Genomic DNA, 24,436 nt, shown 5'->3' with positions numbered 1-24,436 from the left:
TACTTACATATGTTAAAGGTAATTAGTCAGAAATGAGAAAAATGATTTTTAAGGAGGCAGATAGCAAAACAAGAGGGGAAGTAAAAGTATCCCAGCTTGCTTTGTCACAATTGTGTGTCGAAATTCATAATGTTGCCGACACTGACTTCATGGCAAAGCTAGACACAAATGATTTCCAGCCACACAACCTTAGCATCAAACTGATAGGCAACTTGTTTGTCATCAAAGGCAGACACTCTGAATGTGACACTGTGAACAGGTTTGTTAGGCGCCACTTCAGCTGCTCTTATGTTCTGCTTAATGACGTTGACACGGCAGCTGTCTCCTTGTGGCTATCTTTGACGGTTTTCTCACCATTACCACCCCTTGAATGTCACTATCAACAATGGCATCAACGATAGAAAATATTGCAACATAACATCATCACAATGCTGCTGCTGCCGCATGCCCCACCACAGTCCCGTTATGGTCACGCACTTCTCCCACCTGCATATCTGCAGGATTACAGTCTCCATCTGTGCCACAAGCAACTTATCACCTTTGCCCCACTGCTCCTCACTATTGGGGGGGGGGGGGGGACCACATGGCAAGTAAAATTGACTTTACGTAACAGCAGAAGATCTTTGACTCAGTTATGTGTTCAGACAGTGTGTTCTATGCTTTTGTGTAGAACAGTCGTTTCTGTCTTACTATGTAATATTCGTGCAATAAAGAGTTATCATCATACCGTACCATTTCGTATCTTACTTATGCCACTTCAACACCATACCAGACTGGAACCTTCTTGGAGGTGTGTTTGACCTGTGTTTTCTTTGTTAATTTTTATTTGAGGAATCTGTTAATATGTAACAGATAACACTTAAAAGAGGAGCTAAGTCAGTCACCACTTGTGTATAGAATCTGACAGGGATTCCTTTGAGCACTGAAGCTTTGTTTAGTTTTAATGATTACGTCTGTTTCTGAACACCACTGACAATAATATCTGTTTCCTTTCATCTTTTCAGTGGTGAGACAATTAAATTGGGCAATACTCCTGGACTGTCCTTTGTGAACAAACATTTGACAATGGAGCTCAACATTTCTGCTTTTGCTTTGCTACCCTCAATTTCAGTATATGTGTCACACATGAGTGCCACTGATAGTCTTTATGTAGCACTCCATCTTCAGGCCATGAGTGGCCTACTGGGACCATCCGACCGCCGTGTCGTCCTCCATGGAGGATGCGGATAGGAGGGGTGTGGGGTCAGCACACCGCTCTCCCCATCGTTATGATGGTATTCTTGACCGAAGCTGCTACTATTCGGCCGAGTAGCTCCTCAATTGGCATCACAAGGCTGAGTGCACCCCGAAAAATGGCAACAGCGCATGGTGGCCTCGATGGTCACCCATCCAAGTGCCGACCACGCCCGACAGCCCTTAACTTTGGTGATCTCATGGGAACCGGTGTAACCACTGCGGCAGGACTGTTGCCCTTTTTAAAGACAAATGCCATTGCACAACATTATTCACAGTTGTTCCTCGTGGGACGTAAAGTTGAGCGTTGGTTTGTATAACAAGAATTTCTTAGGGTTATTTAAGATCTTCGGATAAGATTCTGCCATGGTATTCATTGAATATTTCTTGCATTGCCCTCATGCCAGCCAAATGCATTTCATTCAGCATCTCTCTGTCTACATCTACATGGATACTTTGCAAATCACATTTAAATGCCTGGCAGATGGTTCATTGGACCACCTTCACAATTTTCTATTATTCCAATCTTATATAGCACGTGGAAAGAACAAACACTTATATCTTTCCATACAAGCTCTGATTTCCCTTATTTTATCATGGTGATTGTTTCTACGTATGTAGGTCGGGGTCAACAAAATATTTTTGAGTTCGGAGGAGAAAGTTGGTGACTGGAATTTCGTGAGAATATTCCGTCGCAAACGAAAAACACCTTTCTTTTAATGATGTCCATCTGGGGACAACTATATGTAGGTGGACCAGAGCCATGCTTAGTGGAAGGAAGGTAGAGGCTACCATGATGAATGAAAAGACAGTAATTAAGACCACTAGAGGCTGCCCACAAGGAGGAGTTTTGTCTCCTCTATTGTGGAATCTAGTGGTGAACGAACTCATTGAGGAACTAAATTCCAGAAAATGCTTCTGCCAAAGATACGCAGATGACCTTGTCGTAGTAATACTTGGAAAATTCACTGACAGTCAGGAACATGGCACAAGGAGGGTTGGACATTGTGCAAAACTGGTGCATTAAACAGGATCTGAGCATTAATCCTAAGAAGACTGTTGTGGTGCCATTTACAAAGAGACATATTCAGCATGCAAGCTGGAATCTAAAGCTCTTCGATGAAACTCTACCTGTGAAGGGGACAGTGAAATATCTAGGGGTAAACTTGGATGAGAAGCTTACTTGGACCCCTCATATTAAGAGTATCTGCTCCAAGGCAAAAAGCACTTTAGTGAGTTCTAGGAGGGCTTGTGGTAAAAACTGAGGCCTAAGCCCCAGGGTTATGCACTGGATATACACCACAGTGGTTAGACCTAGGATTTCCTATGGGGCCGTAGTGTGGTGGAAGGAGGTAGAACAGTGGGTTGCTGCTAAAGAGCTTGCTAAGGTGCAGAGATTGGCCTGCTTAGCCATAACGGGCGGAATTAGCAGCACACCAACCGCTGGAATGGAAGCCATGCTGGACATGCCTCCACTTCACCTTTGGGTTAAGATGGAGGCAGCAGCTGGGGCATACAGACTTAAAACTGGCCAAAACTGGGTCTCATTTGGATATCCAGAATCACACACCAACATAGTAAGTGAGGTAAATATAGGTATGGCTGGGGAAATCCCCGCTGACTACATAATAACTCCTAACTGCTTCGACAAGCCTTACAACATAATAATTGGAAATAGGGAGCAGTGGGAGAAAACAGTTCGACACCGTACAGGGGACACCATTTGGTTCACCGATGGGTCGAAAACAGATCAAGGCATTGGGGCAGGGTTGTACGGGGTTCAGCCAAGACTGGAGAGCATCATCTCTCTAGGGAAACTGGCCTCTGTATTCCAAGCCGAAATTACTGCAATCAGGGCATGTGTGGAGGAGAATGTGAGTTGGTGCTACAATGATCATAGCATCTACATCTATTCAGACAGCCAGGCAGCCCTGAAATCATTGGCAGCTCCTGCAACAAGACCTAAGATTGTTGCAGATTGCCACAGGGCTCTGGTGGAGCTAAGGGGAGCAATAGGGTGTACCTAGAGTGGGTCCCTGGCCACTCAGGGATCTGTGGCAATGAACAAGCCAATAGATTGGCTAGGATGGGGCAACAACTCCATTTATTGGACCAGAACCTGTCTTGACAATCACCAAGTCTATGATCAAATTAGAACTATGGAACTGGCTTAGGAAACAGCATGTAGGATATTGGACCAAAGTCCATAAACAAAAACATGGCAAGGTAATGATGCCCAAGCCATGTTTTATAAGAAGCTCTGTAATCCTGGGATTGAACAGGAAAGAGATCAAACTCATGACTGGACTGATGACTGGCAATGGGAACTTCAAAAAACACCTACATACAATGGGTATAATGGAAGAGGACCCTAAATGTAGGATCTGTGATGAGGGTGAAGAAACTGCATCACACCTAATCTTTGAATGCTTGGCATTGGAGAGTAAAAGATACAGAATCTTCAGGACAACTAGACCTGAAGAAATTGTGTCTAACAAAAAAACTGGTAGAGGGACTCCTTGCACTAATCAATGGCACTGGTTGGCTTTACTAGATATACAGGGAGTGATATCTCACAATAAACCTAGTTTTGGTGCAGGCAGCGGCGTGTTAGACTTAAGCTGTTTTAGCTCTCCTGTTAAAATCAAATCAAATCAAATCAATGATGTCCAGCTGAAATCCTGTATCATTTCAGTGACATTCTCTCCCACATTTCCTGATAATACAAAACATGCTGCGCTATGCTTCGTGTTCATCAGTAACTTTATTCACTGTATTGCCATTATAACGAACAACAGCAACTGTAATCCAACCATTGCCAGCTTGATGCGCATCTAATTGGGTAAGTGTAAAATTAATAATACACCCACAAAACACAGATGGACCTTGCAAAATAACTTGTGCTCCTTTGTTAGCAACTTTGACCTCAAGATCTTCTAAGGCCTTATAAACAGTTAGACGCGAACGTCTATATCTTCTTCTATATCGAGGCATCTCAAATAATAGTACGATGCTGCTGCACGCCGACTGACGCCGGCTTAGACTGTTACTGCTTATATATCCGTCTGCCTTCACCGAGCGCTGGCAAGCAACTGGCTGAGGCGAATCCCGTACGCGGGCGGTAGGATCTCTAGACCGCCCGCGTACGCGATTGAGCTTTGGCGCACGGCCAGCGCTTACGCAAGGCCGACCTTGGGCATTGGTGACGTCACACAGTGGTGATGTCATGCTCTGTGCGACAAAAAACTGTTCTCACTCTATGGCCTCCGGTTACAGGAGCGTACCTCCGCGATCAGTTTTTTTTTTATTTATGGTTTTTTTATTTATGGTTTGGAAGCATTTAATGCAAGAGATGTTATAGCGTATCGCACTTTTCATGTTGGAGAAGTTTTTAATACAGACTTGGGCGTCTCCTACTTCATATCTAACCAGGCATTTTCGTTCAGAACAAGAAATCATCGTAAAATAAGTGAACAGGAGAGTGTATGTCTGTGGATGAAAGGTGCTGGAAGATGTGCTAAAGTACAAGTATAAGTTTCACTTATTGAGCATTAGTCAAGATTTCTTTGAAGTTTCTTTACAGAGACTATGTATCACTGAGGATCCCTCCCACCATGAACAGTTCTACAAAGTAAATATCTATTCATTGTATTGCCAATAGTAATTTTAAACTCATCAATAGTTCCATAGTATGCTCCTACTTACAGCTGTTTCCAGTATGTTAATATGACATGACTGTCTCTTTATATGGCTTACTAAACATGTATAACTTTCTACTTGTTTTAATTGCCCTTTGTATTTTGATAAAAATTGTTGCTACAGTTGCCTCACATCCTCAAAAAGTTGAGATCTATCTGTTACCATTACATAACGGCCAACACTAGAGAGCAAGTCAAAGCGCTATAATCAAGCACTCTAATCTAATGCAGCCAGAGGCATGAAGTATATGGTGATCAGGCCAGAGCCATTCCAGGCCACCTGCAAACACTTAGCTGCCATGAAAACCTGACATCATTACAAGGGACAGAAGAGGGTATACAGGCTGACCCAACCCATGTTGCCATGCCCTTCTGTGGCACAGAAGGCCAGTAGCTGTGGTGCCACCTCTCTAGGTTTCTCTTACATTAATTGTCCCATGTGCAGTGAATATGGAGAATTAAATGGCCCACAAACCAAAGTCCAGGAAATTGACCCCCACCCAATGCTCTTTTTACTCACTGTTTGGCACAAATCGTTTAAATTTAGTTTTGCAGCACAACTGTTCTCATATAATACCGGTACCAGAAAGGATTTTTTTTCCCATGCTTCATATTATTCCTCTTTTCTTCCACTGGTCTTCAAAATGTACAATTCTCGACAGTACAGTTGATAAACACATTATTTCCAACTGTGAAATGAGATGGAACTGTAACACTGGAATAATATCTGCCAATCATGAAAGCCATCCAGGGCTAATTGAGATTTTAAATGAAATAATTGACGGTCCAGTCTCCAGCGCAATACCTATGAGAAAAGTCTGTAGTTTACAAAATTGCGCCCTAGACTTAGACTTTGTTTTTCTTCTCTATGTTTTTCAAAGTATTTATTTGAAGACTAAATTGCTTTTCAACATTCTTCGGAAAGAAACCTAATGATGCAGAGTTTTGCAACAATGCTGTCTCAGAACACATAGCTTACACAAAAAAAACTTTATAAATGAAGATAAATCGACTGACTTTTTAAATTTAATAAGATGCTCAACTAATATACAGCCTGAATCTTCCTTCAATAGAATTGAAATGAGGGATGAATGCACTGGCAATCCACTGATGTCAAAATACAAACAGGTGTAGTTCAAGGTATTGGATAATATTGTAACACAGTTAGAAACAGATTTTCGCATTATGATAAACTCCTCTTCCTTAAATTAGGTGATGCAACTCAGTTTGCCAATTATGCTCACTATTTGCCTGCAGGCGGTTTGGATTCCTTATAATGCATTCTTCAATCGGTCACAGTTATATGTTCTACTGGAGGCTGAATTTCTTTTGAGAATAAAGAAACGTTTCATTCTGTCAGTTTGGGAGATGTTATGAAACGAATGATTGAGAATGAAATGGGCCAAATTTTTCCAGGAGCTTTTAAACTATGTTGTCTAGTTGCTACCATTTCTGCAACAAGTGTTTCAGTTAAGTAGTTCTCCTTGTCTTAAATGAGTAAAAACATAATTCATAACAGTATGGCCCAGGATCACCTGTCAACTCTTCCTTGTACCTCAGTTGAAGAACCAGTATTGCGAATACTGGAGAGCAGAGACACATCATATGACAGTATTACTGACAGATTCAGAAAGAAGAAGAATCATCGGGTTAGCCTGCTTTACAAGTAAAGTGCTCAAATTCCATATTTACCAGTTCATTAGTTAATAAAAGTGAGTTTCATCATCATCATTATTATTATTATTAGTGGTAGTAGTGGTTGTACTGCTAATTAGGAATGTGTACCTTAAAAGGGAAGGGCATTTTCCAATACGCTTCTCGCCCCCCCCCCCCCCCCCACCGGAATTTAGGCCTGTGAGCTACCATTACACCCCTGTTTGCATTTGCCTGTCCTTTTGGTGTACACTTAGATTTACACCAAAAATCTTTCTGTTGCCATTTTCAAGTTTTAGTCATCTTTCTGTACCTAATATCGCCGGCCGCGGTGGCCGAGCGGTTCTAGGCGCTTCAGTCTGGAACCGCGCGACTACTACGGCCGCAGGTTCGGATCCTGCCTCGGGCATGGATGTGTGTGATGTCCTTAGGTTAGTTAGGTTTAAGTAGTTCTAAGTTCTAGGGGACTGATGACCTCAGATGTTAATTCCCATAGTGCTCAGAGCCATTTGAACCATTTTTTGTACCTAATGTCATGTGAGCTCCAGTGCTTTTTGGGAGTGCTTAAAAATCTGGGATTCTCTTGTGAATGCTTTGACAGTTGATCACCAGGCGATTAATGGTCTCACCTCTAGAGGCATTTCTTTAGATCTTACAACTAATACTTTGGGACCTCCTACTGGTATCTGGACAGGATGGAGAGCTGAATAATCTAAAAAAATCTCCTGTGTGCACTCTATACATAATCAGGCCTAGGTAGCGGCCTATGCTGTGTAGTGCAGCTCTGATCCATTTAGGGGGGAAGGAATCACAACTGCTCCTACCCAATCAGTGACGGAGGTCCTCCAAGGCGGCACAAAGGTTTTGCTTTGCAACTGAAAACGCCATTTTCCAAAGTTGCCTCTTCCAGTGCTAGTGTGCTGAGAATTTGTAGCTGTGTGCTGTTTTGGCTCAACAGCCTATAATAGAAACGTTCTGTGGTGTTGCATATCAAAATGATGGTTCAATTCCAGCTGTACGTCCGAATGATATGGCACAGTGTTAAGACGAGGGTCGCTGGTCCAGTGTGCTAACCACTGAGTCACCTCGCGCGCTCATGAAGTATGGTACTGCAGGAAAATACTTAATAGACCTACAAAGCACCAGTAAAAGTCTGTTTCAGCTTGCCGCAAATGAAAACCATATCGGTCAATTCATCACAGTAACTGTTTAGAGACTGTACCTTTTTAGGTATGTGGAATGAAACAAGTGCAGTCATGCGCGATAACAACGATGTTGCCGTATCCCGAAAACAAAACAGTCCTGTTATGAGTGAAAAAGGAATTCGTATGTGAGCAGATCCAATCATACTGCTTCGTTCTCAAAACGGTTACGGTTCACCCATAATATATACGGTAGCTTACTGATCGCGTTTAGTTTTCTTCTTTGATTTGATCTCTACTGGAAGAATTGTAGTCAAATATTTTTCCTCTTCTGAGTGTCCGCCAAGAAATAATAATAATAATAAAAAAAAAACATTGCATTTCATCCACCCAAGCACTTTTCCGCTTGCTATGTTTTATGTTTGTTTAAGTTCATCACATGCCGGTGCAACCTTTATTGCTCGTTTCTGTGCCGTGAGTCTTAATGATAATGGCAATCTTGTATCCTCGCTTTTCACTATTCAACGAATTTTAAAAGGAATATAGCAAGGCTCTATATGGACATCTTGTGGCATCTATTGCGAAATGTCTGCTCTTCCGCATTGGTACGCCTTTACGTAATCGCTGCTTTCCTTTTCTGCAATGTTGGCGCCGGAATATACTTTCAGTTTCGACGGAATCAGGTTCATGAGAAAGCCGTTGTAATGTTGCATGCCACTGCAATCGTCGTACGGCTGTGAGGTAGCATGATTATTTTAGTTTTCATGACATAATTTCTGCTGAATAAGATCACATATTCGCACATTCCTGTTCTACATAAACGTTTTCCACCACAGACATCACGTGGGTATTGCTGTCAGAGATTTCTTTAAATACAGCACTATCAAGTTGTATTTCGTGGGTACTCCTTGGACTAGTAAACGACTTGTGACATTTGTTGTTGTTGTTGCTGTGATACGAAACTTTGGTGCATGCAAATCAGGTAGTGTCTTCGAATAAGAATGGAGTTCCCTTTCAGCGTAAATGAGATACTTCCAAATCAAATAACGAAAATCAGGAGCAGTCTGCTACCCGAAGGATTTGTCGGAGATCGTCGCGGTTCGCAGTAAGTACTGAATATCTTGTTAAAAATTTTTGAATGTATTAATATATGCGACTATGGCATGCGCTACACATGTTATTTACGTTGCCAGAATGAATAGCTTGTAAATTATAATCATTTTTTTTCTCGTTTGTGTTATGTTTTCCCCTATTTATGTTGTCCAGTACCTGGAGATTTCATGTAGTGTGCTTAATTTAATTGAACGAATTGGATTTCTTTTAGTATAATGAATTGTATGTAAGGTTGCGCCTCAATGAAATACATTTTGTGTTACTGTGAATGATACGAAGCAATTTAAGAGTGCGTTACTACATATGTGAATTTGTTATAGGAATTGTGTTGATAAAGTGTCGGAAATACTCGATGAAATGGGCAAGGCATCAGCAAAAGCTCAAGGTCTACAGAGAGCTATAACAAGTGGAGAGAAAATGAGGAATGTTGATTACACAGTTTATATTTTTGTTGATCCTGAAGGAAATAAGTAAGTTCTGTTACTTATTTGATACATGTCACTAATTTAGTGCTGTAGTAGCTCGATTTTTCATCTGTTAACTGCAAATCATCAAAACTGTGCACAAATCTATGCTAGACAAACCACTGTTTTGAATAATGGGCACACCACTGAACGCACATGGTCCCTTCCTTTCTTCTGTCATATCAACCACGTATCACTGAGATCAGTCTTAGCTATTTCTGTCAATCCTTATCAGGGTGCCCTATCGTACCTAATCAAAGAGGTTTCCATTGGGCATTTTATTTATGTTTACAACATCTCATACCATTTTGTCACTCAACAGTACTACCTGCTGCCTTAGCTGTGTGCTTCTACATGTTATTAAATATCTGCAATGCATCACTGATACCTTTGCTTGTTTTCTCCTACAATTTTATGTTTGGTTCTTTATGTTTTCTAATCTTGGCCTTTCTTGTAAACTTATTTCATTATGAGCTGGAATATAAATCATTTACTGTATATAACCCCATTTCAGAATTCTTAATCATTTGTGCTTAGAGTTGTGGTATACATTTAACAGTACAATAAACCTCAAAAATATGGGATACATTAAATTTACTTTGGAACTCATTGTGTGACTTCAGATTAAAACCCATTTGCTTTCCCAATTTAAATTTTTTTTTAACCCATCTCTCTTATTTCTAGTGTCCAAGTATCATTCTACCCCTTCTCTTTATATACATGCTTTGCCATTGAAGATTTGTTCCGCAACTACTTGCTGTAGCAAAGCCCCGCTGCATGCATGGGCTAAGTCATTCATTACTCTGCAGAAACCTTCAAATAAAAAATAATCTTGAACAGTATTTTAGGCATAACTTCCCTAATTTAGTAGTTGATGTTTCCATGTAATTCTGTAGGAAGTGATATTAAGATATTGAAATCTGTCAAAATGTTTGTCAACACAAACTTCCAAAATTCCGACAAAACAAATTAAATACCATTGTCTTTAAATGTTCTCTTAAGTTTTTCACTGGTGGAAACTATTCACCTCTTAGAACCTTACAGATGGTATGTGGGTTAATCCAGTTTAAAGTAGGCCAAGTGGCTTAACATACATAGACAACATACCACTAATACTTTGATGTATGGTAACACTCCCCAGGTTATTAGCAGTGGTGCATATATATCACCACTAAGTCTCACAAACTCTCATATTATAGTATTCATCTTGCATTTGGCAAGATCAGTCTGTACTTAAGCATTCTTCTCACATAATACATCCAGGTATTGTGGTTTTCACTATGTTTCCCTCAGTGTCAACATGTGCCAAATGCATATCCCGACTGTGGTACCCCATCCGTATACACAGTACTAGCAGATCAATTTATTTTTCAGTTATATATACACTCCACTTCTACTTCCCTCCCTCATCCTCCCTTTTCCTATTTCAGTCCTTTCCAATACAGCATCTCCTTTTCCCATAACCATCCTTGTTTTGCTCAGTGTCCATGCCATAGTACGATGCCCAAATATTATGATTTTTTTCTACTTATTTAGTTATTAATTTTTTGATAATCACCTTGTGAAATTTGCAGTTCTTCTTATTTCTGTGCTTACAAATTGGAAAGGAATTCTGCCTTTTAAAGACTCCTCTGTAGTTTTGTTTTCACCCAGGAGTAGACCTAAAGCTACTGGCATAAATATCCAATTGCTTCATGTGAGGTTTGTAAACATATCCATTTTATTTAATTTGGTCCCATTGTGGCAAGGGCGCAGGGACAACGGGCAACAGTTACCCAGCCAGGTAACTGTTGTTATGGCTGGGTGTCTCCCTCAGAGTGGATGGCACCAAGAGGATTGACTTGCAAATGAAACAGCTCAAGCTTCCTTTTGCTGATTGCTGCATGGCTCCAGGAATCAGGAATCATTTATGAAGGAAAGGATTACTAGCGTGCAGAGAGAGAGAGCGAGAGAGAGCGAGAGAGAGCGAGAGAGAGCGAGAGAGAGCGAGAGAGAGAGAGAGAGATATGATCTCACATTTCCTTCCCTGGCTGTGGCATGGGAGGGTGCAAGGGGTGATATATTCCCCAGAATACTGAGCTTGTTCTAGGACTGATGCCATCCCCTGCTCAGTCATGGGTGCTGCTCGCCTGCAACAAGCTTGCTGACATTCCTGTAACTATCAACCCCCCCACCAAACGTCTCAGTATGGTGCAGGATAACATCTTCTACCATGACCTCCTTTTACAGACTGTTGACAAGTTAGTGCCAGTTTGGAAAGATGGGGTGTGCATTTCGTCCATCATGTCCGGTGGGGACCAGAGAACAATAGGATTGATACTGGAGCCTATGAAGAGACTTGTTGCCTGAAAAGGCGGTGGTGATGGTGTGTTAGTGCGATGTGAAACTCTGTGCTGGTACATGTCTTTACAATGTAATACCAACCCCCGTCTGTAGCGATTGTGGATGTCAGTTGCACATGAATGCTTCTTGTGCCCCTCTGCCTGTCTGTGTCAACTCCAGGGAGCAACATTTCCCCACCCACCTGCCACCCCCCCCCCTCTCCCCCTCTCCATTCACTAGATTGCACCTTCTTCTAAAAAGGAAGGAAAATCCAAGAACACAAGACTCTTGACTAACTCATGTACAGGAAGCCAGGAATAAATTTGATTATTTGCATCCTATGTTTATAACGATGTTGAAATTTGCTGTGGCTATGACGACATCATCCTCTCTAGTGACAGTATCCTCACCATTTATGTCTTTTATATCAGGTCTTCAGGGCACTTGACTACACCTGCTCCCATTGTCGTCGGAGCCCTTCTCCCACTGGTTCCCTCCACTCACCTATGGAGTGTTGACTCCCCACCCATTGGGGATGTCAATCCTTGACCCCCGGACAGAGAAGCAACAACCTCCTCCAGTGTTTCTCACCCTGAAGTAGTTCTTTTAGGCATTCTCCTGTCAGGATTCTGATCTGCAACTGGATACCAGCCAGTGGCTGAAGGACCTACAGCTTGCCCTTTGTAGTGCTTCACATTCCTCCTCTGACCCTGAAACTAGGACAGGCAATCTCTCGCAAACATTGAAATCATCCAAGAAGAGAGGGACAAAAAAGAACAACTCCAAGATGGAGGAGGTTACAATCCAACTACCTGCCCATGACGGAGTTCCTGGTAGTCCCTTCAGCACTGGATAACTCCACACGGCCAGCTTCAGAATTATTGTGTATTGATGCTGTATTCTTACAGCAGGTGACCCTGGGGGATGAGTTGCCTTCTTGGTCCCTTGACCACCACCCCTCTCCTCCCCCCCCCCCCCCCCCCGAAAGAATACTGATAGCATGATTCTTCAGTGGAACTGGAGTGGTTCCAGTAACTGGCTTATCCATAGTGTCTTCCATGCATTTCCCCTGCTTTCTGCATTGTACTTGAGGAAACTTATTTCCTAGCATTGTGAACACCTACCGTCCCCAGCTATTGGGACTATTTTAAGATGGCTGTGATGAAGCGTTGCGTGGAGTTAGCATGTACGTTTTGAACTCTGTCTACAGTGAACATGTGCGACTCAATATGACTTTCAAGCCTGTGGCTGTTCGTGTGAGAGCGTCTCTGGATTTAACTGTCTTTTATGTGTTTCTCACTCCCTGTGGCGAAGTGTCCCAGAATTGTCTGCACTGGTTTCTCAGCTCCCCCAAACCTTCCTCATTTTGGGTGGCTTCACTGCCCACAACCCTTCATGATGTGGAACTGTAAAGCTAACGAAACTTTACTCATAGATATTGATCTTCATCTCTTGAACACTGGTGTCCCCACACATCTCAGTATGGCATATGGATTTTATTAGGCCATTGATCTCCCATTTGCAGATATAGTCTTCATTCCCCCCCTCTTTCCATTGGAGAGTTTGTGATGACCCATGTGACATGGATAATTTTTCGATTGTCTCTTCACTTCCTCGGTGTCACTCGTCTGGGTGTCCACCCAGATGGGCTCTCAACAATGCTGACTGGGATGCCTTTGTCTCTGCCTCTGCCATCACCCTAGAAGCCGCCGAGTGGAAGTATCGTTGAAGGTGTGCAGAGCATGAATGCAGCCATTCTGTCAGTAGCAACCTTAGCTGTTCCCTATTCCTCAGGACCCCCTGTTGGAGGCAGTACCTTGGCAGACTTCATAAATCTCCATGGTCATTAGAGGTCACAGACAATCAAAAGCCATAATTGACATCCATTGACGGAGCACCTCAGAGCATTCAAACAGCTCTGTGCGTGGGTCTGCTTTGTAAGAAAATGACACAAACAAGAATGCTGGGAATGGAATGTTACTGCCGTTGGACCATGTACCCACCCTTCAGGGGTTTGGGCAAAGGTTCGGTACCTATGTGGACAACAGTACCCCACAGGAGTATTTTGTATATCCCTGAATGCTGTTGTCTATACAGAGTCAGATGTTGCCGCCAAACATTTTTCTGTGCATTATGCTTGACCCTCTGTGTCTGAGAATTATTCATGTACACTTCACATCCTCAAACAGTAGGTGGAGTGAATTTAATTACATTTCACTAAATGTCAACTGGAGCCATGTAATGCCTGTTCAGTGAGTGGAAATTTCTCAGTGCCCTAGCGCGTTGCCCTGTCCAGGGCTACACCGCATCCACAACCAAATGCTCAAACACCTATTGTTGAATTGATAATGTCACATCCTTGCCATTTTCAAGCATATCTGGAGCGAGGATGAGTTCCCTCTCATTGGTTAGGAAGCATGATTGTCCAGGTACTAAAACTGGGTAAACATACCCTTGAGATGGACAGCTATTACCCAAGTAGCTTCACTCTCTCTGCAAGTTGCTTGAATGTATGGTGAGCCAGTGGCCGTGTTTTTACCTTTAGTCTCAGGATCTTTTGGCTCCATAGCAGTGCAGTTTTTGCCAGGGCTGTTCTACTGCTGACTATTTGGTCAGCTTTCACCTAGCATCACCTTATCACTGTCTTCTTCATCTACGAAAGACACTTGACACAAAATGGTGTCATCATTTCCACATTACTGTACATTTTTGGGGCCTCCACAGCCCACTCCCGGGTCTTGTCCGGAACTTCATTTTGCACTGTACTTTCTGTGTTCAAGTAGCTGCTTTCCACAGTATGCTCCCACATCCAAGAGAATGGGGTTCTGCAGGGCTCTGTATTGACTGTGCCCTTTTTTTTCCTAGTGGCTATCAATGATCTAGCTGCAGCCATCAACGATCTAGCTGCCGACTGCAGGTTGCCATAAGGTGCAGTCCTGGGATTTCAACCAAGACTTTTGGTTTTTTATCCACCAAGACATGCGTCATACTCTTCTTTTGCCACCAGATCGTCCGTCCATAACCAGAACTCTATCTTGATGACAAATTGCTTAATGTGGTGGAGTCTTATCACTTTCCGGGACTGGTCTTTGATGCCCAGTTAATGTGACTTCCCCATCTTAGCTAACTCAAGCAAATGTGCTGGTCACACCTTAAGACTCTTCGCTTTCTCACTTTACAAAGCTCTGATTTTGTCCTGTCTTGATTGTGGGAGTCTGGCATATGGCTCGGCATCGCCTTCAGCATAACGGACGCTGAACGCAATACACCATTGTGGAGTCCAACTTGGAACAGTTGCCTTTCAGACTAGCTCTGTGAACAGCCTACTTGTGGAGGTTGGGTTCCCTCCACTGCAGATCAGGTGGCAACAACTCCTGCTTAACTATGTGATACATATTTGCTGCTCCTGTGAGCATCCAAAACTACTATTTCCTTTTTCTTGGTATGGAGATCCACCTCCCGCAACAGCAGCCCGGGACTGGTGTCACAATCGCATTTAACATACAGTGTGTCTGCTCTGAACTCCCCAATGTCCCCCACTGTTGCCCCTTGCCAGGGAGCAATATGTATGCCCCCATGGGCCTTGGATCTGTCTTAACTTATCCATTGGAATGAAGTAGTGTGCAAACTCCCTAGTTTGCACCACCTATTCTGGCCATCCTAGGTACATTTCCAGGTTCGGAAATGGTATACACCGACAGCTGTACGATCAACCTACGCACATGCAAGGTGCAGTGAACTGTGCTCCCTGCCATACATCTGCAGTGTGTTCATTGCAGAATTGTTGGCCATCACTCAAGCCCTCAGTCACATTCATTCTTGCACCGGTGAGACATTTTAAGAAATTTACTCCACAAGTAGTCTTCAGGCTATCAACCATTGTTACCCTTGACACCCATTGGTTGACTATCCAGGATCTCCTCCTTTCTGATCTCCATCCAGCTGAACAGTAGGTTGTCTTTGTCTGGATTGCAGTTCACGTTGTGATCCCAAGGAATGACCATGCTGACTGATTGGCCAAATTGGTTACCTAGAAGCTGACTTTGGAAATTGAGGGTACCAGAACTGGACTTGTGGTTGACTCTATGCCATCAGTTGTTGGAGGTTTGCGAAATGGATTACCGTGCCCTTGTTTCTCCAGACAGACTGGCAGCAATGAAGCGGATCATAACGAAGTGGCAGTCTTCATTTTGCGCTTCTTGCTGGAAATCTACCATTCTGTCAGTTTCACATTGGCCACATTTGGCTGGCTCTTGGCCACGTCCTACGGCACGAGGATCCACTGTGCTGTCAGTGTGGTGCCAGTCTGATTTGTATGACATATTTTTTCTTTTCAGATAATAGACTAATTATGGAGAATAAATAAATAAATCCTACTGGACTGCCCCATTTTGGCCACATTACGGGAAACCTTAAACTTGATGAGGGACTGTCTCTGGTGCTAGTGGATGATGCCAAAATGGCTGAACTAGTTTTATGTTTTAACTGTGAAGATGGTTGCTAATCCTCTCTGTGAGGTAGGGAACATTAACCTCATCAGCTGCTTGAGGAGTTGGAGGGGTGCCCTGTTGCTTTTACGTCTGTTATTGGTTTACCGCCTTATCATTGCTCTCTTTCTTGAAATTTTATCAACTTGTCCACATTTTTTTTTAAATAATGAAGGATGAAGAAACACTGATCATGTACAGAGGGGGTGTCTCCCATCGCATAACATTTCGTGGGGACCTCCAGCTGCTTTATGGGCGGAGCAGTTCTCCCACCTTCACTCTCATACCCCTCTTTCATTCCTACTTGCTTCTGTCTCTTGGTTTTATTGATTATCAGTTACAGCCTGGTTCCAGAATGAATTTTTCACTTTGTAGCAGTGTGGGTGCTAATATGAAACTTTCTGGCGAATTAAAACTGCTTATCAGACCGATACTTAAACTTGGGTTCTTTGCCTTTTGTGGGCAAATGCTCTGTCAACTGAGCTAATCAAGCATGACTCATGACCCATCCTCACACTTTCACTTCCACCAGTACCTCATCTCCTACCTTCCAAATGTCACAGAAGTTTTCTTATGAAACTAGCAGAACTATCACTCCTGGAAGAAAGGGTATTGTGGAGATATGGCTTAGCCACAGCCTTGGGGATGTTTACAGAATGAATTTTTCACTCTTCAGTGGTTTGTGCACTGTTAAAGCATTGTTCGTGAAAGGCAAAGGTCCTGAGTTTAGTCCCGGTCCAGCATGTGGTTTTAATCTGCCAGGAAGTTTCATATAATTGGTTTGCTCAGAATTTGTCTTGTGTATCCTTTCTCTCTCAGGACTCTCCCTGGCTTGAGATATTTAGGATGGAGGTACTGATGACCTTGTAGTTTTGGACCCTTTAATTTTATCAATCAACTGCAATCAGTGTAGGGCAGTACTTTCCTCAACTAGTTGCATACTTTGCTGGCTCAAACTATTTTGTTCTACATTGTGTCAAGTAAATTTCTACCAATATATGGCTATAAGTTTCATTCGAAAACTATCGCACAAAGTACATTTATTCATGTGTAGTATTTCCTTCAGGACTGCATTTCCCTCTGAATAACTTACTACAAACACTATTTCTGTTCTGACATTCCTATGTGTCAGTAGAAGTGTCTAGAAGAGGTTTATTGCAAGTGACTGGTCATGCCTTTCTGTTTGGACGATAGTATGGTAATTCTAGTAAGAAAAGTTCTGACAGAATTTAAGTATTTAGGAGTAAGCAGACCACACACTGAATAGCAGAAGCATTGAGTTGTCAACAGGCACATATGAAAAAGAAAGTAAACTTGCTGGCTTTTGGAATTAAACCTTTGTCGCCTAGGGAGAGAGCACTGGGTTCAGTGCACTGGACACACATTTGGAGGTATAGGGTTTGAATCAGTGTCCGGAATTTCCCTAAATAATTCCAGGCAAATGCTGGAATGGTTCCTTTGAGAGGGTGTGGCAGATTTTCTTCCTCATCCTTGAAACAATATGAGCTTGTGATCCATCTCTAATGAGCCTTGATATTGATGGGAAATTCAACCCTAATCTTACTTCCCTCAAATCCTTTGTTGACCTAGACTATGATGTGTAGTGATGCCCCCCCCCCCTCACCTTACACACACACACACACACACACACACACACACGTAGGTACGTACGTACGTCCCTACAGTCTACAGTGTGTCGGCTGGACGCGACCAGTCGGCACAATGTAGGGGCACAGAGGTGTGCGTGTGCGTGTGCGTGTGCGTGTGGGGGGGCGCGCGCGCCTGCCCTCAACAAAGAATTTATTCAGAAAGCTAGCAAGTTTTCTTTCTCTCTCGTGTCTGCCAATCAACAACTCAGTGTCTCTGCTATTTGATGAGAGGTCTCCTTTACTCCTAAATATTTACAATGGTAATTGCCACACATATGCCCTACTTACTCCTGAAAAGGGTTTCCCACCAAGATATTATTTGTTATTGTTAGTCTTCTAATTTGTGTATCAGTTTCAGAACCATTTTGTTGAAGACATTTTTAGGTGGGCATTTGTTTCTCCTTGTAATTTAATCTGCTCTCTTCCACTATTTGTCCCAGACAATGGTATCTTTCACTATTTGTCCTGTACTATTCTTTCTTTCATGACTTTTCTATTTCAGTAAGTTCTATTACATTCAAGAGCAGAGGTAGTGGAGTTAAGCTGTGTGCTTGTTGAAACCACACCCTGAGGAATATAGTGAGTGGGATAGCAATGTAAACAAGGTGCTGTATGTCATGGATGTGCAAGTAATTATTGCAGTTGACAGTTAATGTACTGGAAAATGCATTCTTGTTTTTTTTTTTTTTTTTTTTCACTTTTTCCAGTATTCCAATATTTCAACTTTTCAAAGTGTCATTATCCCTTAATAGTTAACACAGGAAAGAAAGATGGTCAAGCCTCATTTATAAATAGCACAAAATATGTTTATACTTCAGCTGTCATATTCAATTCCAAATAGTCAAAGATTTTTCAGGTCTTCATTTCTGTAGACTGTTTGTGCCTATTGGCTGTTCCAGATCACTGCTAAAATATCACCTGAATGGTCATGATGTTTCTTTCTAGGTAACATTAATCATATTAGATATTTGTTTTCCTTTGGTTGTTACCCATCTACTACATAAAGGAGGCCTTTCCAGACACTATTTGTGACTGACTGAAACAAATTACTGGCTCTTTATTTACTCTTTGGACTACAGTTAATGTGCCAGATGCAGTTTTTATGTGAAACAGCAGCTGCTGTCTGTCTCTCCTCATTTATTTCCTCAGGCTCCATAGGAATCTTGCACTTTGTTAGCTGTCTCATTAGATGACATAAGGAATCAAGTCAGATTGCTTTGTCTCCTGAATTACTCTTCCCAGGGACACCGCCTTTTCGTAAGCCTCTTCAGTGCCATATGGGAAGGTTTGTGTGCCTCAATGACACTGAGGGCTACATCAGCAGTAGCACAGCTGCTGGCAGGGTCACCCAGACCGGACAGGTCTCAGTGGAGAGGCCTGACGAAGAGTATCCCACAACTAGGGAAAGGAGGGATGTTTCTTCCCCGAAGTGTTTGGGTAAGGGCATGACGAACCAAGGTTTCCCGAGCAGGGGAGTGGACAGTGCCACCAGACCTCTTCTACCATAAACTCCTACAATATATCAGAGACGGTAATTAGGCATGGCAGTGGAATGTTGCGTTTCAGATAATGGAGGCCTTGGTTTCAATGCTTGGGTTGCAAGGAAGGTACACACCTCTCAACCCTTAACCTCAAGGTAAGCTCCATGCTGATGGGGTGAATAACTGTTAAGGAAAATAGTCTCTAGCAGGCAACCTTATGGGCACCCCCCCCCCCCCCCCCCCCCCCCACACACACACACACACACACACACACACTGCCGCCAGTTGTGTAAGGTTTGCTTTTGCTCAAACACATGGGTTCTGCTTGGGTTGAAATAAGTTTCCTAAGCATCTCATGAGATCCCAGTGGAGCGACCTCAATTCACATTGCTCATGATGGGGTGGGTGTACTCTCAGGTAGTACCTACATCCATCTGACAAAGACAGGTCGGTTGGTCAGTCCGCCCAATACAAAGTCTCAGAATGTAGTAACAGGGACTAGTCTGCCATAATACTTTCATTGTAATCAAGAGAGCAGTGGAAACCTTTCAGAAGGTCTCCCTTTCTACAGTCACATCTTACAGGGTATTGCTGGGTCTTTAAAGAGCATTCCATGACTTCTTAATGGAACAGTTCTTTTTCAAACTGTCACATCACACCAAGTATTTTAAGTTTCTGAAATGCAAGGCCTCAGTGACCACCTCTGTTGTGGCGGAGATACATGACACCCTTAACTTCTGTAAAGGCATTATTACTCGGTCCAGTATAATGGAGATGGAACCTGGGGACCCCCTGCGGGTTCGGGGGTTAGAATAGGCCCGCGGTATTCCTGCCTGTCGTAAGAGGCGACTAAAAGGAGTCTCACATGTTTTGGCCTTATGTGATGGTCCCCTCTCGGGTTTGACCTCCATCTTTCTAAATTATTCCGAAGAGCGAGCCAATTGGGGAAGGGCACCTTACGTGGTGCATTGTATCCGTCGTGCAATTAGACCTTTAGCCGGCTTTCACATCGTTGCCATGGTGTCCCGCTCGTTTTCGATCTTTAGGGCGGGGATACGTCCCTGGGTGCGATTACCACGCTGCCCTCTGCAGTGTTTCTTTTAACTGCGGCGACGACCTTGGACAGTTTTGCACCTAAGATCCAGCACGGTAGCCAGTCCGTTGTGGTGGGGCCGCCATGTACCCTCTTGGTTGTAGCCCCCTGACAACACAGGGATCGCTCTACTGATGCCTGCGCCGTTAACTCCCCACGTATGCCAAGGAGTAGATGCCTATCCTCCTGGGGTATCAGGACTCCCGGCAACGGCCATCCTGCCAGGTGGCCTTTGCTGTGGCTGGGTGGCGCCCGTGGGGAGGGCCCTTGGTCGGAGTAGGTGGCATCAGGGCGGATGACCCGCAATGAAGCGTGGTACATCATCTCTCGCTGGCGGCCAGCCGCCAGCAGTCTCTAAGCGTTCTCGGGCTCAATTTAATGCTCAGAAGTACGATCCGAAAACGTTCCCCTCCCTGGCCACGCCGTGGGAAGAGTGTAAGTCCCAGGATGGAGGTAACAGTTATTCGCCCCGATTCTTAGTTTGCACGAGAGCTGATGGGGAGTCTTTTCTCTCCACAAAGCCTCAGTTCTTCGTCGAGCATTTAGAGGACAAGTTTGGGGAGGTGGAGGGCTTGTCTAAAATGCGCTCTGGCTCAGTACTGATACAAACGGCATCCTCCGCCCAGTCACGCAGGTTACTTGCTTGTGACAAGTTGGGGGATGTTAACGTTACTATTACTCCACATAAGAGTTTAAATATGGTCCAGGGTGTTATTTTCCATAGGGACCTCCTTTTGCAGTCTGATGACGAGCTGCGCGCCAACTTAGAACGTAGAGGTGTTCATTTCGTCCGGCGCGTTCATCGGGGTCCGAGGGACAATCAGGTTGCTACCGGTGCCTTCATCTTGGCCTTCGAGGGTGATACGTTACCGGAAAAGGTCAAGGTGATGGTCTACCGATGTGACGTCAAGCCCTATATCCCTCCCCCGATGCGGTGCTTCAAGTGCTGGAAGTTCGGCCATATGTCTTCCCGCTGCACTTCCAGCCTCACATGTCGAGATTGCGGACGCCCATCTCATCCCGATACTCCATGTGCCCCGCCTCCCATCTGCGTCAACTGCGGGGAGCACCATTCACCTTGCTCGCCAGACTGCAGAATATTCCAGAAAGAGCGCAAAATCATGGAATATAAGACCCTGGACCAACTGACTTATACTGAGGCCAAACGGAAATACGACCGATTACATCCAGTGAGAATGACAACTTCCTACGCCGCTGTTACAACACCTGTGCTAGCCCCATCAGTTTCGCGCCTTTCGGCCGGATCGACGAGTGGTACAACTCCTCCTGCCCCCTTGCCAGTGGGGGGCTCTACCCACCCGATTGCTCCTGTGCCACCTACCTCAGGAGCAACACCATCCCCCCCATCGGGGACGTCGGTCCCCGCTTCTACGCCGGAGAAGTGTCCAACTTCTTCGGCTTCTCACGCTCGCAAGGGGTCCCTTGGGTCCCTCCCTTCCCAGGTTTCCACCGGCGGGAAGGCTGACGATAGACAGTGGCGTAAGTGTCCACAATCTGCAGGTCGAAGGGCTTCCCGATCCTCCTCAGTCCCGGAGACTGAATCGGTGAAGCCCTCCCAGCCAGTTAAACCCAAGGAGCAGCGTGAGAAATCAAAGAAGAGCAGCTCTAAGCCCAAGGAACGCGCGGTGGTAGCCACCCCATCGCAACCTTCTAGCTCTGCGTCTGAGGACGCGGTGGAGATTCTGGCGTCCGCTGAGGACCTCGATCTCGCCGGTCCCTCAGACGCCGTGAATAGCAATAGCACTAGCACGGGTGCTCAATCGGAGGCAGCAGGTGACCCAGCGGCGTAATCTGCCGTCCCAGTCCCGGCACGCCTTTCTCAGCCATGGATAAAACCATCCTCCAGTGGAACTGCAGCGGTTTCTTCCACCATCTAGCTGAGCTCCGCCAACTTATCAGCCTTCACCCTTTCCTCTGCATTGCTCTGCAGGAAACTTGGTTTCCAGCAATGCGCACCCCCGCCCTCCGTGGCTATCGGGGTTATTATAAGACCCGAGCAGCTTATGAAAGGGTGTCTGGTGGCGTCTGCATCTATGTCCTTAACTCACTTCACAGCGAGTCTGTCCCTCTCCAAACAGCTTTAGAGGCTGTCGCTGTTCGGGTGTGGACGCCACAGGCTGTTACCGTCTGCAGTCTTTACCTTCCACCGGATGGTGATGTCGCGCAGCATGTCCTGGCTGCGCTGATAGCCCAATTGCCACCACCTTTCTTATTACTGGGCGACTTTAACGCCCATAACCCTCTGTGGGGTGGGTCAGTGGCAACAGGTCGAGGCGCCACCGTTGAGCATTTATTGTCGCAGCTCGATCTCTCGATTTTGAATGATGGTGCCTCCACACACTTCAGTGTGGCGCATGGCACCTACTCCGCCATTGACCTTTCAATCTGTAGCCCTAGCCTCTTACCATCTGTCCACTGGCGTGTGCATGACGACCTGTGTGGTAGTGACCACTTTCCGATTTTTCTGTCACTACCACAGCGTCACTCTTCTGGGCGCCCTAGCAGATGGGCTATGAATAAGGCTGACTGGGACTTGTTCTCCTCCACTGCCGCTATTGAGCCTCTCTCAACTGATGCCATTGATGTGGTGGTTACATCGGTCACCGCCGGCATCGTCACTGCCGCCGAGTCTGCCATTCCCCGTTCTTCTGGGTCCCCTCGGCGGAGGGCTGTGCCTTGGTGGTCGCCTGAGATCGCTGAAGCGATTAAGGATCGCCGGCGGGCACTCCAGCGTCACAAGCGACATCCCTCCATGGACCACCTTATCGCCTTCAAACGGCTGCGTGCGCGGGCCCGCCTCCTTATCCGCCAAGGCAAGAAGGAGTGCTGGGAGCGGTATGTGTCCACCATTGGACTCCATGTCACTCCATCGCAGGTCTGGGCCAAGATTCGACGGGTCTTCGGCTATCGGACCCCTGCCAGCGTCCCTGCGTTCTCACTGAATGGAGCAGTTTGTACTGACTCCGACGTCATTGCAAACCGCTTAGCAGAGCATTTTGCTATGAGTTCCGCTTCTGCGAATTACCCCCAGGCCTTCCGCTCCATTAAAGAGCGGATGGAACGTCGGAGCCTTTCTTTTCGCACCAACGCTTCTGAACTCTACAACGCTCCATTCAGTGAGTGGGAATTTCAGAGTGCCCTTGCCGCTTGCCCTGATACCGCTCCCGGGCCAGATCGCATCCACTGTCAGATGCTGAAACACCTTTCAGTGGACTGCAAGCGACGCCTCCTCGACCTTTACAACCGTCTCTGGGTCGAGGGTGAGTTTCCATCGCAATGGCGGGAAAGTATTGTCATCCCCATTTTGAAACCTGGAAAGAACCCTCTGGAGGTGGACAGCTACCGCCCCATTAGCCTCACCAACGTTCTTTGTAAGCTTCTCGAACGGATGGTGAGCCGGCGCTTAAATTGGGTACTGGAGTCTCGGGGCCTTCTGGCTCCGTCTCAGGGTGGGTTCCGGAAAGGCCGCTCCGCCGCCGACAATCTGGTGAGCCTGGAGTCGGCCATCCGTACTGCCTTTGCCCGCCGTCAGCACCTGGTCGCTGTCTTTTTCGACATGCGGAAGGCGTACGATACGACATGGCGTCATCACATCCTTTCTACGCTTCATGGATGGGGTCTTCGGGGCCCTCTGCCGATCTTTATCCGCAATTTCCTGTCGTATCGTACCTTCCGCGTGCAAGTCGCAGCCTCCTATAGTTCCACCCACGTCCAGGAGAACGGTGTGCCACAGGGTTCTGTTTTAAGTGTCTGCCTGTTTTTAATAGCCATTAACGGGCTCGCTGCGGCCGTGGGAACTTCTGTCTCTGCTTCCCTGTATGCTGACGACTTCTGCCTTTATTACAGCTCTACTGGCATTGCAGCTGTTGAACGTCAGCTACAGGGAGCTATCCATAAGGCGCAGTCTTGGGCTGTAGCGCATGGGTTTCAGTTTTCGGCAGCCAAGACCCGCGTTATGCATTTCTGCCGGCGCCGAACAGTCCATCCTGAGCCGCGGCTTTATCTTGCTGACGAACTCCTTGCTGTGGTGGAGACCCACAGGTTTTTGGGGGTGGTTTTCGATGCCCGGTTGACTTGGCT

General features: G+C 45.1%; 1 protein-coding gene across 3 annotated transcripts in view; it reads left to right on the top strand.

Moving 5' to 3' along the window:
* Positions 1-8,313: 8,313 nt before the first annotated feature.
* LOC126187400 (alpha-tubulin N-acetyltransferase 1-like) overlaps positions 8,314-24,436 on the top strand; it is a 108,198-nt gene continuing 92,075 nt past the window's right edge. Inside the window, exons 1-3 of one of the 3 annotated variants that reach the window (XM_049928459.1) lie at positions 8,314-8,467; positions 8,563-8,831; positions 9,160-9,309. In XM_049928459.1, coding sequence (XP_049784416.1) covers positions 8,728-8,831; positions 9,160-9,309 — 254 coding nt within the window. In that variant the 5' untranslated portion in view covers positions 8,314-8,467; positions 8,563-8,727. Of the gene's footprint in view, positions 8,832-9,159; positions 9,310-24,436 lie in introns of all 3 variants that reach the window. The other 2 variants (XM_049928458.1, XM_049928460.1) reach the window with 2 other exon arrangements.

The sequence above is a fragment of the Schistocerca cancellata genome, chromosome 5 (genome assembly GCF_023864275.1).
Source record: "Schistocerca cancellata isolate TAMUIC-IGC-003103 chromosome 5, iqSchCanc2.1, whole genome shotgun sequence".
Classification (NCBI taxonomy): Eukaryota; Metazoa; Arthropoda; class Insecta; order Orthoptera; family Acrididae; genus Schistocerca; species Schistocerca cancellata.
The sequence above is the reverse complement of the archived record's forward strand: the minus strand, read 5'-3'. Positions and strand labels throughout refer to the sequence as shown.